This window comes from Lathamus discolor, chromosome 3 (assembly GCF_037157495.1).
Source record: "Lathamus discolor isolate bLatDis1 chromosome 3, bLatDis1.hap1, whole genome shotgun sequence".
NCBI lineage: Eukaryota > Metazoa > Chordata > Aves > Psittaciformes > Psittacidae > Lathamus > Lathamus discolor.
Genome location: NC_088886.1, coordinates 88,508,053 through 88,524,572, shown reverse-complemented (window position 1 = coordinate 88,524,572; position 16,520 = coordinate 88,508,053). Strand labels below are relative to the sequence as shown.

Below are 16,520 nucleotides of genomic sequence, written 5' to 3'. Positions count from 1 at the left end.
TACTCCTTACGTAGGCTGTAGTTGAGGTTTATTGGAGTTGAGTGGGAAAGATGGGTCATCTACATTTCTGTATTGACCAGAAAGCTCTCTCAATACAGATGCTGTCTCCTAATCCATTCCACCTTAAAAATAATACTGTTTTCTTGAGGGCTGTCATAATTTTATGTATGTGTACTTCACAAAAGTCACTTAGAGATGCTTTTTCATCATTTCAGTGTCAAGGGTCTTCTTAAGGTCTGTCTTAAAACTGCCTAAATATGTTCATAATTAATCTCTATGTTCACAATTTGTGATGATGTCTGAACGGGGACACAGGTTTTCTTTAGGAAAAGATTCATCCTGCCTCCAAAAAAATAAAGTCACAAATTTTGATTTTTGGGAAGCAAATTTTGAACTCTTTAAAACAATTGACAAGAGCAATAGGCTGAATTTTCAGAGTGCAGTTAGATAAATTTAAATCGGATATATTCCATCTCGGTATTTTTTTTTCTCACAATTTTAAGTTGATTTTTGTTTGTTTTAGTGAGTATACTGTGAACTAGAGAAAATCTTACAAAGTACACTTGAAAGTTGAGCTTGCAACTGAATTTACACGTACAGTTAATATTCAGTAGCTCCCTTGTATGGCAACAAGTTGCATCTCAGCTAGGTTAGATCCAGTGTTCACACTGTCTTGTGAAACAAGCTGGACCTTTCTTGATTATCCTATCCTGCGATTTTAAAATGCTGTTGGAGAAGTGCTTTTGAACAAAGGAAAACAGAAGCAGTTTTATCAGGTATGGTGTGCAGTTATTCTGTAGGTTGTGCTGTAGGTTGAATTGTGTCGCTCAATTGAAGTTAATAAACATGTTTCACAGTTCTTGGAGGAAGATGCCCACAACCAAAGTAGACTTAGAAGGTAAATCTGCAATACTTGTTTTATGGGCTTCGTATGGTCAGTGTAACCCACAGCTGCCCTTTCCTCAAGGTCCCATATATACAGGTGTCCAAGGCGAACCATAATAAGAAATAGTGCTGGGGTAGCAGTTGTGGTGCTCTCAAACTTCTTGCTTTGATGAAAATACTGATGCATATCTGTCCTCAGTACTCTTCTTTCACACTTTTGTACTTTTTTGTTTCTCCTCAATTTTGACCAGCCTCACTCTTCAATTCCCCTGCTTCTGTAGCAGCTGTACTTATTATGGGGGAAGAAAAAGAAATCATGAAATAGTTCATCATTCAGAGGAATATAGCAAAGCAGTTTCTGTCATTCTCATATACAGTAACTATGGCCATCTTTTTTCTGTTTAGGGACCAAATAACTTCATTTTGGCTTGGTAAATGTGTTGTGCTATACTTGGTGCTATTCCCCCTTACTTCTTAACTAATAAGCCTAAACATCTGTCTCTATGCCATTAATACACTTTAACTTTTGTCACCATCATAACATGAACATCCTGTGTTTAGGGTGCCCCATTCCCCAGCATCCTTGTTTTGTCATCTCCTTTACTCTCTAAATCCATTTCTCACTTCCCGTGATGCTGTATATAACACCACTGCTTACTTGTCTCATTGTCCAATTTTGGTGAACATGTTGTTTTAGTTAGTGTGGGTCAGCTGGTTAGTAGGGCTGTTATTTGGCCTCTATTTGGCGTGTTCTATCAGGCAGCAGATTTTCAGGTCTACTCTCTGAAAATACATTTGAAATTGTGTTCCCTTCATACACTCATTTCTTTCTAGCAGGCAGCAGGAGCAGTTTCAGCAACAGAGACACAATTCAGATGTGAACTCCGGTATATGTCTCAATGTTCTGCAGGCTTCATGTTGGTCATCACATAGAGTACTGTCATCATTGGTGATAAATCTTTTTTCTCTATAGTTCCTGATACGCTGTTTCTCCTATACTCACTGATCTTTTCCTTTGTGATTTGCTAACATTGTTCAGATTCATATGGAAAGAAATTAGTTGCCAGTGTGGCAATGAGGGTGTGTTATGAGTTCTTGTAGTAGTTGATCTGGAGAAAGGTAGGCATATAGGGGAATATAACTCTGCTCAGCTGTCACAATTAGGGCTTTTCCTAGGCTAATGGAATACTTGTTATTTAGTCCTGCTTTGCAATATTGTGTTTGTGTAATCACAACTAACTGCTGATAGTATTATTGCATTAGCTTTGCTCTTTGAGGAATTACTGTCTCTAAGATGCAGAATGGAATTATTAAGCATTTTTGTCCTTTTAATTCTGACCTAGAGTACTAACAATGCGCTGCATAGGATTGGCTTCTTGGATGCTGTTATGGTGAATGCAGCATTTTTAGATTTTAATATTTTAGAAAGAAATAGCAGACCCTTATATATTCATGCATTATCCTGTACATGCCTTAAAATGTGCAGTGAAATATAGATGGGAAAACTTGATATGAAGACATTCGGCTTAACAAAAGCCAGCCATTTCACAGGTGATTTAACTTTGATTAACCTACTCTGCAGCAACAGATTACTCAGACAACTGGAACTTCACTCCATAGTGTTATTGCTAGGTGCAGCCTAATTTACAGCACTGCTTTTCCTTCTGTCTTGCCAAAATACATCACAATTTTGATGTTAACTTGAAGTAAAAATTCAGTGGTTCATTAAACTGGTTTTTAGTATTCATTGACAAGAAATGTGTAGCTATTAGAGTAGCTGCTATTTTTATGCAGTCTTTACTGCTCTGTTTGTAACCTTAGATCCCCTGTTCACCTGTCAGAAATATCATGGAGTTAATCCCTTAGTGTATTATAATGAATATTCATCCGTATGGTGATGTGACATGGAGTCCCATTTCCTGTCTTCATGGCCCTACTATGACTTATTTCTAAATCTTATAGCCTTTTTTTGAATTGTGAAATTGTATTTGGTATATTCATGAATGAAGTGTCATAAAATTCCAGTAGGTACCATTAATAATGAGTAAAGAGGATGAACCTTTAAGGTTTCCACATGCTGACTTGAAACAAATGCAGTACACCACTGTATCATGTGTTCTTGACTTACTCATGTGGAACTTTTTCTGAAATAGTATGCCCAATTCTTCAGTGTTTGCTGGGTAATATATTATTGTTATACCAATTCCTTGCACATACCAGCACCTGACCTGTTATTAAATACATGCAAAGTAAAGAGAAGACAAGGGAAGTAATTAAAACAGAAAAGTCTTACCCCTTCTGTTGTCAAACAGCTTTGTGCAGCCTTTTTTTATTGTAAACTTCTGTGAGAAAGCATCCTAGTTTTGGATAATGAGGTCAAGAGCTTGTACACGTGGGGTTTTCGGTTTGTGTTGGGTTTTATTTGTTTTTTCATTGTGGTGTTGGGTTGGTTTTTTTTTTTCCCCAGATCCCTTAATGAGAAAGTTTGCATATGACTTCTCTTTAGAGAGAAGGTTTTAGATTTGTGTAGTTACAGATAAATCTGTAAGATGACATGTTTCGATTTCAAGCCTGATACTTTGAGAATATTAAAGTAAGTGCTGTATCCTGCATTTAAATGCAGTAATATCAGCTGGCTGTGTGTAGCGAAAGTACTATGAAGGAATTTAGAGCTCTATAATATATGCCATTTATGTTTCAACATTAAAAGGCAGGAGCAATCAACTATATGATCTTTTGAATAAAATATGTAGATTAGAAGGTCACTTAGCACTAAGGGGTTGACCATCTGCATTTGACAAGAATTTGACTCCTGTCACTGAAAATGGTACTTAGAATCAGTGTAGTATGACTAATGGGAAGTTGGGCTGAAATTTCTAATTTGGGACTTTCAAAGCTAGAATAATGTGCCCAGGGTGACCCAAAACCGAATTTCTGGATTTGAAGGCATAGTTTCAATCTGCAGGATTGATTGGCAGGGCAAACAAGAGGGGGATTTTTATCCAAGTAGCTGTAATGTGGATATGTGGTGCTACATTTGTTGTTCTCAAAATGTGTTAACTCGTATTACATTTTTTAATTAATCGGTGTCCACACCTATAGTGATTTGACATTAAGAATTCCATTCTTTAGCATTGCTATAAGTTATACAGTTTTCAGATTACACTCCGCTGTACATGAGAATCCATCTAAAAAGGAGCGGTGTCTTTCCCCATGTGATTATTTTGCCCCAAAAAGCTTTCATTTTTTTTAAGTAGCACAAAAGCTGTAATTGGCATGCTTTGTAAGGAAGTGTCAATGTGCAAGAGAGTGGAGATCACTAAGAATTCTTTTACGCGTTCTTTCCCCTTTGCACCACCGCCTCCTCAGCAGGGTCACTGAGATCACTAGCTTTTCTTGAAATGGCCATTTTCACTGGCAGGTGCATTATACCCTGTATTTTCAGATTGTTTTTCCATTCTGAATGTTTGGCAGGTTGATTGCTCTGGCTGCATTGACGGAGAAAGGGCTGACAAATGCAGTTGGGCTGGCTGAAAAGACAGTGATTACTGTTTTCCTTTGTGGCTGATTGAGGCCCTTGAAAGGAAAGATTTTAACCTTCACCATTTGGTTCAAAAGTATGAGCATATATTGAAATCATTCATGCCATTTATCCTAGTTCTGTAAACTTGTCAGAACGTAAAAATCGCTCAATTTCAAGTAATGTAGGATTGGCATACGTCATTATCATTTTGATTAAGTTGGAGTTTGTATTATTGTGTGCATTATACAGTGTCATTTAAAGCTTTCTTTCCTGCAGGTACGGTTATATTTTTATTGCCTATACTATGGAGTTAGAAAGATTTTCAGACCTCTTTAAACCTATCACTATGTGTGTGGTTTGGCAGCTGGTATGGCCTACAAGCTGTATTTTGTTTGCAGGGTAAAGGCTTGTCTGTAGACCTCCTGGAGTGCTGGTAATTGCACAGGCTTGCCAATGGGGAAAGACATGATTGGAAGCAGTCAGGCAGAAAAATGTTGTGCCATCCCATTGCCACCTCGTAGGAGAGACGCAGTCCTAGCAGTGCCATCTGGTTGTTGCTATCTAGTCAGCTGGCCTGGCTGCTGGGACCATGGCTTGGCAGCTGGTTCCCATCCTTTGACCACCCCTTTTTCCTTTTTCCCCTTTTTTGTGTGTGTGCGTGTGGATTTATTTTGTTCAATTTTTTTATTTTCCTTTTTTTATTAGGTAACTTTGAACGTGGGGGATGGCTGTAACAAACAAGCCTAGTCCCTGTTGAATACTTTCTCATTACTAGTGATCAGGCATGCAGCAGACTCCTGCTGCCATTCCCTTATAAACAGATGACATAGCTATTTAACCAATAAAAATAGTCTTTTCAGAAGCTTACCCTAGAAAGTGAGTGAAGAAAAGCCAGGAAATGCATATTCCACAACACTAAGTAATTTAAAGTTATTTTCTGGTTTCCAGTTCTCAAAGAATAAAATGTAGAAATGCAGAAAGTGCTGTAAACCTTGTCAGTATTCCTGAGCATTAACATTTTATGTTATTCATTGCAATTAGGGAAAACACATTTTACTGTAAAGTTCTCATTGCCAAACATGATACAGATAATGAGACTTGCATTTAGAATGACAGAAAAAATGTAATCTCCCTGCTATTATCTTTAGCAAAATTTGCCTCTCAGAATAGCAACCTGAAAGCTAATGTAAGCTATCTTCATGCCATGCAAAGACCCATTAGACTCTGATGGTTTCAGATCAAAAGTAAGCAGCTGCTGTGTAGTCTATTTTAGACATTTGATTTTTCTTTATTCTGCAGCATTAATGTGTCAGTATGTTACACAGAACATGCATCCACCACATGGTTTTGTATGGAATTGTAAATGCTGTAAGAGAGATTTCCACTTTGGATTCTTTACAATTTCTTATGTGTCTTATTTCAGTTTATACAACTACATAATTTAGTGCAACTAAAATCCATGTGTCAACATCATTCCGATGATCTTTTGGTTTGAGATAATGTTATCCTGGGGACTACATTTTACAAATACAACCATTTTAAGCTAAGTGATACTATTTTACATCAGTGTGAGATTCATCTGGAATGTTACTGTTCCTCTTTAAAGACATTGACAGTCTCACCATAATGTTTCTCCTTAGATGAAGAAGATGAAGACGATGTGGTTGCACCAAAACCATTAGTTGAACCTGAGGAAGAAAAAACCTTAAAAAAAGAGGAGGAAGAAGAAGGTACAGTTTGCCTGAAGACATCCTGAGTGTGCTGTAGAGAAATGCATCAATAAGTGTTTTACTTTTTTTCCCATTAAGTTGAAATTAATTTGATTTATGTTTTAACGATCAGCTAGCAAGATATAAAATGTAAAAACATATTTCAAATCTATGGAGTTTAGGGAACAAACTTCCCAACATCCTGATAAATACTCTTGCTATGGTTTTCTCTTTCTTGGAAAGAACTGCTGAAAGCGCACGGTCCAGAGAATGTTTGTCTAATTCTTTTCCAGCTGCCCCTCATGAACTTACGGAAGAGGAAAAACAACAAATTTTGCATTCTGAGGAATTTTTAAGTTTCTTTGACCACTCTACAAGGATTGTCGAGAGAGCCCTGTCTGAGCAAATCAACATCTTCTTTGACTACAGTGGCAGAGACTTAGAAGACAAAGAAGGGTAATGTGAATGTTGAATACTTTGCTGTGAATGTCCAATATTCGAAATTGAGAAAGTGATCTAAGATGGGTATCTGCTAATTGCCTTTATAGAGAGATCCAAGCCGGAGCAAAACTGTCCTTAAACAGGCAGTTTTTTGATGAACGTTGGTCAAAGCATCGTGTCGTCAGTTGTTTGGACTGGTCATCTCAGGTAAGTTAAACAGTTACCTTGGTAAATTCTTCTAGTTCTGTGAGCTTGACGCCTCGATAAGCACAGCTGATACAGGCTGTATTTTTGGATGTGTTCCTTACAGGCTCTGTAATTTGCAAAAAGTAAACAGACCTGTTAGTCTTTTGTGGAAAGTAGCTAAAGGTTTGTATTATGAAGAAAGTCTTTGGCATGTTTGTTTCTGGTTTAGGGACTACTTCATAGAGGTAACTGTTGCCTCACTAAAAAGTGCTCACTTAAAAGTTCTTTTACATTTAAAAGCAAGTTATGATGAAAGACATAACAGGACCCTAATGTGTGTGTTAATACTTACTTTTTTAATGAGCTATATTTGAAACAAATTACAGCTTTAACTGGCAGTTTCTCATTTATATATAATATAAGGTGGCTTTTGGGTTTCGATGGGGTTTTTTAACCTTATTTTGGCGAAAGAATACAAAGGTTCTAGGATTGTCTGGTCTATTAGCTGGTCATCTTCCTTACTTTGAGATTTTTCCTTTTTAACTTGCACAGTACCCAGAATTACTTGTAGCCTCTTACAACAACAATGAGGATGCACCCCATGAGCCTGATGGGGTGGCCCTTGTATGGAACATGAAGTACAAGAAAACTACCCCAGAGTATGTCTTTCACTGTCAGGTATGATTCTGTCTCAGGAGGCTAAAGATTTTATGTTGATGAACTTAGACAAGTACCTTTCTTATGCTTGTCAACATAATGATTTCATTGGGCTGGCATTCACTTTAACCACATGTATTTGCAAACAGATGTTGATAGCTAGAGATTTTGAACATTATTCTGCTTCAGAATTTCCGACATCATTCACAATTCAGTCTGGTTTGAGAACTCATTTTCTTAATTTATTTAAAAAACAAGAAACCTTCTGTAATGGTTGAACCACAGAGAAGGTTTGTATTTAAGGAGATTGAGTGGGATTGTATACTACTAGAGCTTAGTTTACTGTATGAAATGAAATGAAGATGGCCTGAAGAGATGGAGGAAGGATGAAAACTAGAAACATATGAATCAAGAAACAGGCAAAGGGAGGTTTTCTAGTAGTTTTCTGAAAGGTAGAAACATGCAAATCTCTGCCATTATGCCAAGCCTGAAATAGCCAATTTATTTTCAAAATGCCATGATTCTAGAAAATTACATAGTTGAATCAAAATTTAATCTTGTGTTGTCAGATTACTGTCAAAGCCCAGGCTGAAAAAGTAACTTTATTGTATCGAAATGGATTTGTACATTCTCTAAGAAAATGACCACAGAATGTGGCAAAATGTCATTAAAGTCTTGTGGTTACTGGGCCTTCCCTTGCTAACAAACTGTACCAGGAGGAATACAAATGTAGACGTATGAAAGAAATAGAGGAGGAAAATGTCACTTTATAAATGCAAATTAAACCAAAAAGACTGAGAGTTCACAAAGTGCTTGTGAATCCTTAACTGGACAGTGAAATAGTGTATCAAATAAATCTAAGCAAATTACTTATTCTGCTGTTTGGTCTCACTTTCTTTAGATTAGGCATAGTGTTGTTAAAGGGTAGTTTTTTGTGTATTTTATGTATTTTGTTGTTTGATTTCTTTTCCTTTCAGTCAGCGGTGATGTCAGCTACCTTTGCAAAATTTCATCCCAATCTGGTGGTTGGTGGCACATACTCAGGCCAAATAGTGCTGTGGGATAATCGCAGCAATAAGAGAACCCCAGTGCAGAGAACTCCACTTTCAGCTGCTGCTCACACGGTAGGGGGTGAAATATCTTCAAGGACTGTTCCCTGTTGAGATGTATTTAACCTCTAGGAAACTCTGTCCAGTGCACTTGATTGATAATGCTTACATGTTTATGTCTGTATTTTGCCCATGCTATCACTGAAGAACTGGGCTGTTCATAAAAATCAGAGTGTCAGAAAAACAAATATTAGTTTTATAGGGGAGTATTCTTTGTACTGTACTGCAGTCAGTCTTTTTATGCTCTGTTAAATGGTGAAGTTTTGCTGTTTATATTACACCAGAATTAGTTGCTACTTGGACATTCTTTTTTCTGATAATATTTTACATTTCTTAGCACCCAGTGTACTGTGTAAATGTTGTTGGGACGCAGAATGCTCATAATTTGATTAGTATCTCAACTGATGGGAAAATATGCTCTTGGAGTCTGGACATGCTTTCTCAGCCCCAGGTAGGATAACTTTGGAGATAGATATATATATATGTGTGTGTGTGTGTGTATGTATATGTGTGTGTGTGTGTAAAAATATATATATATATATAAAATATCTATTCCAGATTAATATTTTGTAAAACTTTAATGAATCTAAAAAGCATTAATAAACATTTTCCTAACACACAGAATTATACTTGATAACTCAATAAGTATGTGATAAAATATTTCCGTACCTGTGGAAAAAATGTTGTGGGGTTTTTTTAAGCTGGTTGCTGATATTTTCTCTACAGGATAGCATGGAGCTGGTTCACAAACAGTCCAAGGCTGTGGCTGTTACATGCATGTCATTCCCTATTGGAGATGTCAACAACTTTGTTGTTGGCAGTGAAGAAGGCTCTGTGTACACTGCGTGTCGTCATGGCAGGTGAATACAAACTTTAATTGTTCAAAGGAAATTAATCTAGTGAAAGAATGAGTCCCTGCGTGCTCTGCACACTCCTAAAATCATCTATAGTGTGTATTTACTCCTTTATCTTGAAGGAGTTCGAAATAGCTGTATATGATTTCCAGTGCACAGAGCTTTATTAAAACCAGAAGAAGTTGGAATATTGAATTGGTACTGTGCTGCCTTCAGTGTCTAGGAGTTGTTTGTGCTGATGAGGGCACTGTAGGTCACTGCAGTTTTATTCATCTGAATTGTAGCAGAACATTCCAAACTTCGTATGGGTTCTGTAGCTAATTGTACAGTAACGTCACGCACAAATCTTAAATTGGCCAGCTTTTCTCCTGCTGGTCAATCTATTTTGAAATTGTCTGACTGTATCTTATCAATTGCTTTCTTAAATATAATTGAGTGTCCAGGTTTCATCTCAGATACACATCACCCTTGCCGCACAGTGTTTTGACTCCAAAATACCCCAAATTGTATCACTTTTGTGTAACATCCTTCCCATCTGCCCCCCTCCCTCCCCTTCTTTTTCATCGCTTCTGATAGGAGGCTATTAAGGATATATTGTTACTGGTTTATATCCAAACTGTGTCCATGAGGTACATGGAACTTCCCTTAAGCCTGTGGGAGTTCTGTGCTCATTCTTGAGGACTGGATTTTGTTCTTTGCATGAATGGAAGTTTTAGCTATTGCTTGGAGAATAATGTGGTTAAATGTGTGGACTGGTACCTGCTGAATGAGTCTCTTCTCCCTATGGTACGTTTTGGCACTTAAAGTTAGCAGGAAATAGATACTGAAGTTAAGGTCCGTATTCAAGCATGGTCTTCTGTGATCCTGTGGTGATGAAGCCTATTGCAGAGGGGTAACCTCCATAGAAAGCAGCAAAATCTTCTTGTGGCTATATTTAAATTGCATTTCAGTGCTGTCTCTGTCTGCAGGTGTACGATTTCCAGATAAATTAACATTGGTTATATATTCTAAAACAGCAAAGCTGGAATCAGTGAGATGTTTGAAGGACACCAGGGACCAATCACAGGTATCAACTGCCATGCAGCAGTTGGACCTGTAGACTTCTCACATCTTTTTGTCACCTCTTCTTTTGACTGGACAGTAAAGCTTTGGACAACTAAGGTAACTTAGATAGTTCAGTGGTTTTCTTCATAGTCCTTGACACAAGGTGGTGCTATAATGTAAGCTACTTAAGAAACTTCAGTAAACTGAGATCAAATCGTGTGAAGCTCTCTTGGTTCCTAGCAGCAGGCCTGCAAAGAGGAGACAGCTGACGAGCAAAACTATAGTTAACAACATAAAACTTTGCTTTCAGATTGTACATCATTTGTATACTTGCGATCCATTCTGTTCATCCTCTTGCCCTTTGTTTCACTAATTATTACAATGTAATCAAACGTAAATCATGTTGTAAAATTGGTTGCTTTGTATTATGCACAAGGCAAATGTTTTGCTACAATTTTGTGGAGGGTCAAGGAGCAGCACCAAAACCTGATGTCAGTTAAACTCCAGGAGGCTCACGATTGAAATATGTCTTTCCCATGGCCAGAATTACCTCTTTCTCTGTTAGTTTGATGCTCTGATGGATGCAAAGCAGAGGAAGCGCTGTTGGAATCTCCCAGTAATAATCTGAAGTGCTCATGCTGAATTATCATTGGCTTGATTTAGAACATTATTAATTCGTTGAATTTACAATCTCTTACAATATTAGTTTGCTACTGATTGTTTTATGGTAGTAGCTAGCAAAAAGGCTGCATGCTTTGGAAAGCATCCCTTTAACAATAGTAGTTACAATAGTATTAATTTGGAAATGCTTTTTTGCAGAGGCATATTTTTAAATTAAGTCAAAATGTGAATCACTCTGTACTTATTGCTGATAATGCTGCTGAAGTTCTGTATTTTGCTTTACCCATTAGCTTTATAATTTTGAAGGGCAGAGTTTGGGTATTGCATTGTTACATTTGCTTTTTTCAGAATAACAAACCCCTCTACTCCTTTGAAGACAACTCAGATTATGTTTATGATGTGATGTGGTCTCCAACTCACCCTGCCTTGTTTGCCTGTGTGGATGGGATGGGCAGGCTTGACCTGTGGAATCTCAACAATGATACTGAGGTGAGCCTGTCAGGTTAACAGTCAAATGCAGCTGAAAAGTGTTTGTATACTTAGAGGAGGAAAAAATGTCACAAGTTCAGCATAGTGTTTTGGTTTGGGGTTTTTGTTGTTGTCCTTACATAGTCTGTAGTTCCAGTAGTTTGTGTGTAATAGATACTGTTCTTTGGTTACAGGTTGTTACTCAAATGTTTCCTCATAATGAGTAACAGTGGTAATTAAATTGTTTTAACTGTAACAAGAGTGCAAAACATCTGTCAGTGTAACACTGATCCATGAAAGTGATTATAGACCTCCCACAAGTATGGCCTTGGCAGCCTACAGCTGAACAGTGTCAGCAAACCTCTTACCCCCACACTGCTGTTCCAGTTGCCGTATTACCTTTGCTGTAATAATACTATTACAATTGAAATTACAATTTGTTGGTAGACTTAAGTCAATATTCTGTTTTCTGGTGTGAGTTACAAACTTAATTATACTATAAATCTTTTCTGAGACTTAAACTTGTTGGAGGTAGGTGAGAGGAAGAACCTGGCAGATACTCAGTTCTTAAAATTTCACCTTCTTAAAACTGCATTTAGAAGGAAGAGCAGTTCTGCAGCAATGTGCCAGCCTATGGCTTCAAACAGGAGTTACCTGGTTCTAGCCTTTGGATAGGATTCAACCTGCCAAAGCAGCTGACTTCATCCCTGCCCTCTGTCATAATCTTTCTTGAAATTGCAGGCCTCCTCCTTGCTGTCTGATTGCCTGCCTGTCAGTGCCTCAGGTCTCATGACAAGAGTGTGGTGCAGATGTGCTTTCTGATAGAGGATGCCCGTACTTTGGCCAAGGGACAAAAGATGTGTTGTTTTGGTCATGTCACTGGTGACAGCCTAGGGCCACTGAGAGTCTGAGATCTGCATATTCTGTGTCAGTGGAAATGTTGGGCACTTCCTTTGATACAACACTGAGGGACTAGGAGTGTTCTGTAACCTGTAGCTTATGGAATCCTCATGCATTTTTATCCATGTGTTTCAAATGGATATAGGTGCCAACTGCAAGCATTACTGTGGAGGGTAACCCTGCTCTGAACCGCGTGAGATGGACACATTCTGGGAGAGAGATTGCTGTTGGTGATTCAGAGGGACAAATAGTTATATATGACGTGGGAGAGGTATGTATACCCTGTATTGTGAACAGTGTGAATTCTGACCACATCTTGAAGTGCAGAGCAAAACATTTTACAGTGAAGCAGTCCTGACCTTGTTCCTACAGGGAAGCTGTGGCTATTGCAAGTCTGTGTACTGCAGTAGTACGTAACTAATTGATTGGATGAGGATGTGGCATTAATATTTCCCTTTTGAGGCATCCATCTTGGATGGAGACTGATCATGCAAGCTTGTAATAGTATCATTACATACTTAAATACAGGATTCTCAGATTCAGCTTCCTTTATTAGTTAGAGCTTTTGATGTTCAGACTATTTAAAAAGTTATACTACATAAAAATAAGCTTTTCTATTGGAACCTCTTCTGAATGTTACTCAAGCACTCTGCTGTTCCAAGTGAGCTCACTTCTTGTTTATCAGTAGGTTCAAGTAACATTCTCTTTGTCAACAGCAAATTGCCGTTCCTCGCAGTGATGAGTGGACTCGGTTTGGTCGAACCCTGGCAGAAATAAATGCTAACAGAGCTGATGCAGAAGAGGAAGCTGCAACCCGCATACCGGCGTAGATCTATAACAATAGGCAGCAGTGGTAGAATGGTGAATGATTTGATGCAAAGTGCACGTGTCAGTTCAAGTAATAGCTTATGGGAAGGATATATGGATTCAACTATGGACTTTGAAAATGTATTAAGATTACTGAAAATCAGATTGTCACTTTTTATATATAAATTACAAGCACATACTTGGGTTTGTGTAACTTTTAATACAGTTAACCTTGACTTTGCAAGGACCTTCTTTTGCTGAAACACTAACCTGGTGTAAATTTGCTATTGGGCTTCTGAAATTTCCACTTTGTAACAGTATGTCTGAGAAGTGAAAGTTCTGTTTCTAAGCTAAACTTTCCATATTACGAAGACTAGCCTTCATTAGGTAGTTAATCTCTGAAGCATTCTTTAATTTGAATTACCCATGATAATAAGCATGCATATGTTCCAAGTAAGTTTCATTGTTTATATATGGATAAGGTAGTGGGTAATATATGTTAATAAAAATTTGTCTGTAGTTCCAAACTCGATAATTGGACCTGAATTAATGAAATACATATTTAATACCCAGTTCTTTTGTTTGAATTGGTGCATTAAAAAGTGAGACTGATTCATGAATAAATATTGTATGAGCACTTGTCAGCTGCCCTGGCCCATCATCTGTGACCCTTCAGTAGTTTGAGAGTAGGAAGTTTCTGGGAGCTGCTGCTTTCATTTTACTACATGCAGCAGAGCTGTTTTCTACCCCCAACCTCCACTTCCTACCCTGGCAATCAGACAAAAGGAAAAAGGCTGCTGTTGTCAGTTGACTTTTTCCATCGGATAAGGAGCTATGTTTTGACTTAATTTCTACAGCATGATTAGGATTCTGTTAACTACAGACTTGCTACTAATTTTCCACATTAAGTATAATAAAGACTTCTGCATTGATTGAAACAAAACTTCTCAATGGCTTGAAACAAAATGGTTGCAATTTCTGTTAAACTTTTTTAGGTCAATATTTTTGAGTACATCTTTCTCTAAAGTTTCCCATCAAGATCAGTTTTGGGGTTATGGTTCATGGGGGACATCGTTATATTGTTTGGTTGGGTTTTTTAGGTTGTTTATTTTGGTTTGGTTTGGGGGTTTTTTGGGTTGGGGGGAAGGTGGTTAAGTGAATATTCTGACTTGCACTAATTAGGCACTAAACCAGTACTGATGCCTTTAACTTAGGACTTTAAGTTTGGTTCTGGTATTCTTAATTTGCTACAAGTTTATTGTTTTGCCAGAAGAGCTGTTTTATATGCTTAAAAGTAGGAAATAGGTTGATATTCCATAATCAGCTTTAGGTCCAGAAGTATTGTTTCTATGGTGTTTGTGTTTTAAGTTTGGTTTTCATGTTAGGGTTTGGATTGTTTTGGGTTTGGTTTTTTTTTTTTAATGTTTCTCCTTGTCTCAGTTTTGTTGCGAGCAGCTCACAGACTCAGGCAGCAATAGCAGCAGTTCTGTCTTCAGGAGGTTCTTTTTCACTGGGCTTGAATGTGAAATAGATTTTAGGCTTCCACTGGTGTTGTCTTGTCAAAAGTCCCCCTTCAACAAAAAGTCATGCCATTCACTTTGAGGAAGACATACAAGGTAAATATCAACCTTATGACAGCCAGCTATCTGTTCAGTTGAGTAACATGTGAACAGGTACACCGTGCGATGATTTTTTACCTTGAGGCACAAGAATTCTTGTCTTGCTGTTTTGGATGGTTGGTTGGGGTTTCTTAGCTTTGGGCAGGTTTTTTGTTTATTTTTACTTAAATTGTTACTTCTTGTTTATTAATAAATACATTTGTTTCAGACTTTGTTACCAGAAATCCAGTAGGTAAAGCTTTCTTTCAGTGGATTGTGGCATAAAGATATAGGTCATATGGCATCAGTTTTCCATAATCTTGACCTTTTGGTCATATTCAGTTATTACATTTCAGTACTAATCTGTATTCATTCCTGCTTGTGTTCCTCCCTCACAAAATAGTTGAGTACAGGTTAAAAATGTAAAGCCCATACCTGCAACACGGAGACCAACCGTGATGTTAGGTACTGTCAGTGATCATCCTGGGAGCCACACTGTCCAGTTTTGGAGCTAGAAGAAATACAGATGCTGTCTTGCATTGTAAAGTCTCCTAAGGCCTTGATGAAGTCAGTCAACAAGCTGTGACTAAGATGAAATGCCAGTGGTGGGTACCTGCCATTTTTTTGTATCCAACTTAGAAAAGCGCAGAACAAAACATAGATACAGGAGAGAGTTCCTGGGAAGCCTGTCTCTGGAAAATGGCACAGAACAGGCAATGCTTTAACCTGAACAGGAAAAATAAGTCCAAATAAGGACAGGAAGCCTTCTAATGGTGTTACACACATATATATATATTATATATATAAAAATACACACATACATATTTGTACGTATGTAGGCATGATGCAGAATAGTGATCAAACTCCCAAGTTCAACATACTGTAACCTCTAGCTCACTAAATAGCACCAAATTTGTATCTTGCTTAGAGGCTAGAACTGAAAGAGGGCTTGTCTGTACATGCAGTGTTCAGTTTTTAAGGAGGCCTTTCTTCATATGCTGATTAAAGCTCTTCATGTTGGCCTGCTGTCACCTCAGCAAGAAAATAACAACCTCAGGTCAGTTCATACTGCTGGGACACACTGTACTGTGCGATGTCTGACCCCGAGAGAAACATGTAGAACTAAAGATGGGAGGTTGTCATACTTCAGTAAGCAAGGCTGGCAACCCACCTCTCTCTTCTCTGGTAATAGGGGTACTATAACTACTTTTCCTCTGGCTGTAGAAACCCAGACTCCCCTATTTCCTGCACCACCTTTGCATTTAAAAACTACACCATATAAACTTTTGGCAGACATTAAGCCAGAAACAGTTCAAGCTTTTTGTTTCTTCTCTCCTTTCTTCTCAACTGGACCTGTAAACAATCAGTTTTGTGTATTAGATGAATATTAAAGTAAGCTTGTCTATTTTCCAGAATAACCTAATCATTCAATGGTAAAACAATCTAGAAATAAAGAGAATGCCTTCAACTTTTTTTATAAAAAGTTTTCGGTTTGGGAAAAATCACTCAGTAAATCCTGAATAACTTACTGAGGCTGCTAATAACTGGCAAATATTGTGTTTGAAATATGCTACCATCGGGGTAGGATCTGTTACACATCTAGTATTACCTTGTATTTCAAGAGAATTTCCTTGTTAACAAAGCAGTGCTGCAAAATAAAATACTATATGTGCTCATCTAACTACTGTCTCCTCTTGCACTTACAAGCCAGCACATTG

At 37.7% G+C, this 16,520-nt stretch overlaps 1 protein-coding gene across 5 annotated transcripts in view; it reads left to right on the top strand.

The window, feature by feature from the left end:
- DYNC1I2 (dynein cytoplasmic 1 intermediate chain 2) overlaps positions 1 to 16,483 on the top strand; it is a 30,589-nt gene extending 14,106 nt beyond the window's left edge. For all 5 annotated transcript variants that reach the window (XM_065670395.1, XM_065670392.1, XM_065670391.1 and 2 more), the window contains 11 exons: positions 6,049 to 6,138; positions 6,411 to 6,573; positions 6,666 to 6,765; positions 7,297 to 7,422; positions 8,379 to 8,525; positions 8,848 to 8,961; positions 9,237 to 9,370; positions 10,381 to 10,525; positions 11,378 to 11,518; positions 12,543 to 12,668; positions 13,114 to 16,483. In XM_065670395.1, the coding sequence (XP_065526467.1) occupies positions 6,049 to 6,138; positions 6,411 to 6,573; positions 6,666 to 6,765; positions 7,297 to 7,422; positions 8,379 to 8,525; positions 8,848 to 8,961; positions 9,237 to 9,370; positions 10,381 to 10,525; positions 11,378 to 11,518; positions 12,543 to 12,668; positions 13,114 to 13,227 (1,400 nt within the window). In that variant the 3' untranslated portion in view covers positions 13,228 to 16,483. The remainder of the gene's footprint in view (positions 1 to 6,048; positions 6,139 to 6,410; positions 6,574 to 6,665; positions 6,766 to 7,296; positions 7,423 to 8,378; positions 8,526 to 8,847; positions 8,962 to 9,236; positions 9,371 to 10,380; positions 10,526 to 11,377; positions 11,519 to 12,542; positions 12,669 to 13,113) is intronic.
- Positions 16,484 to 16,520: the final 37 nt, after the last annotated feature.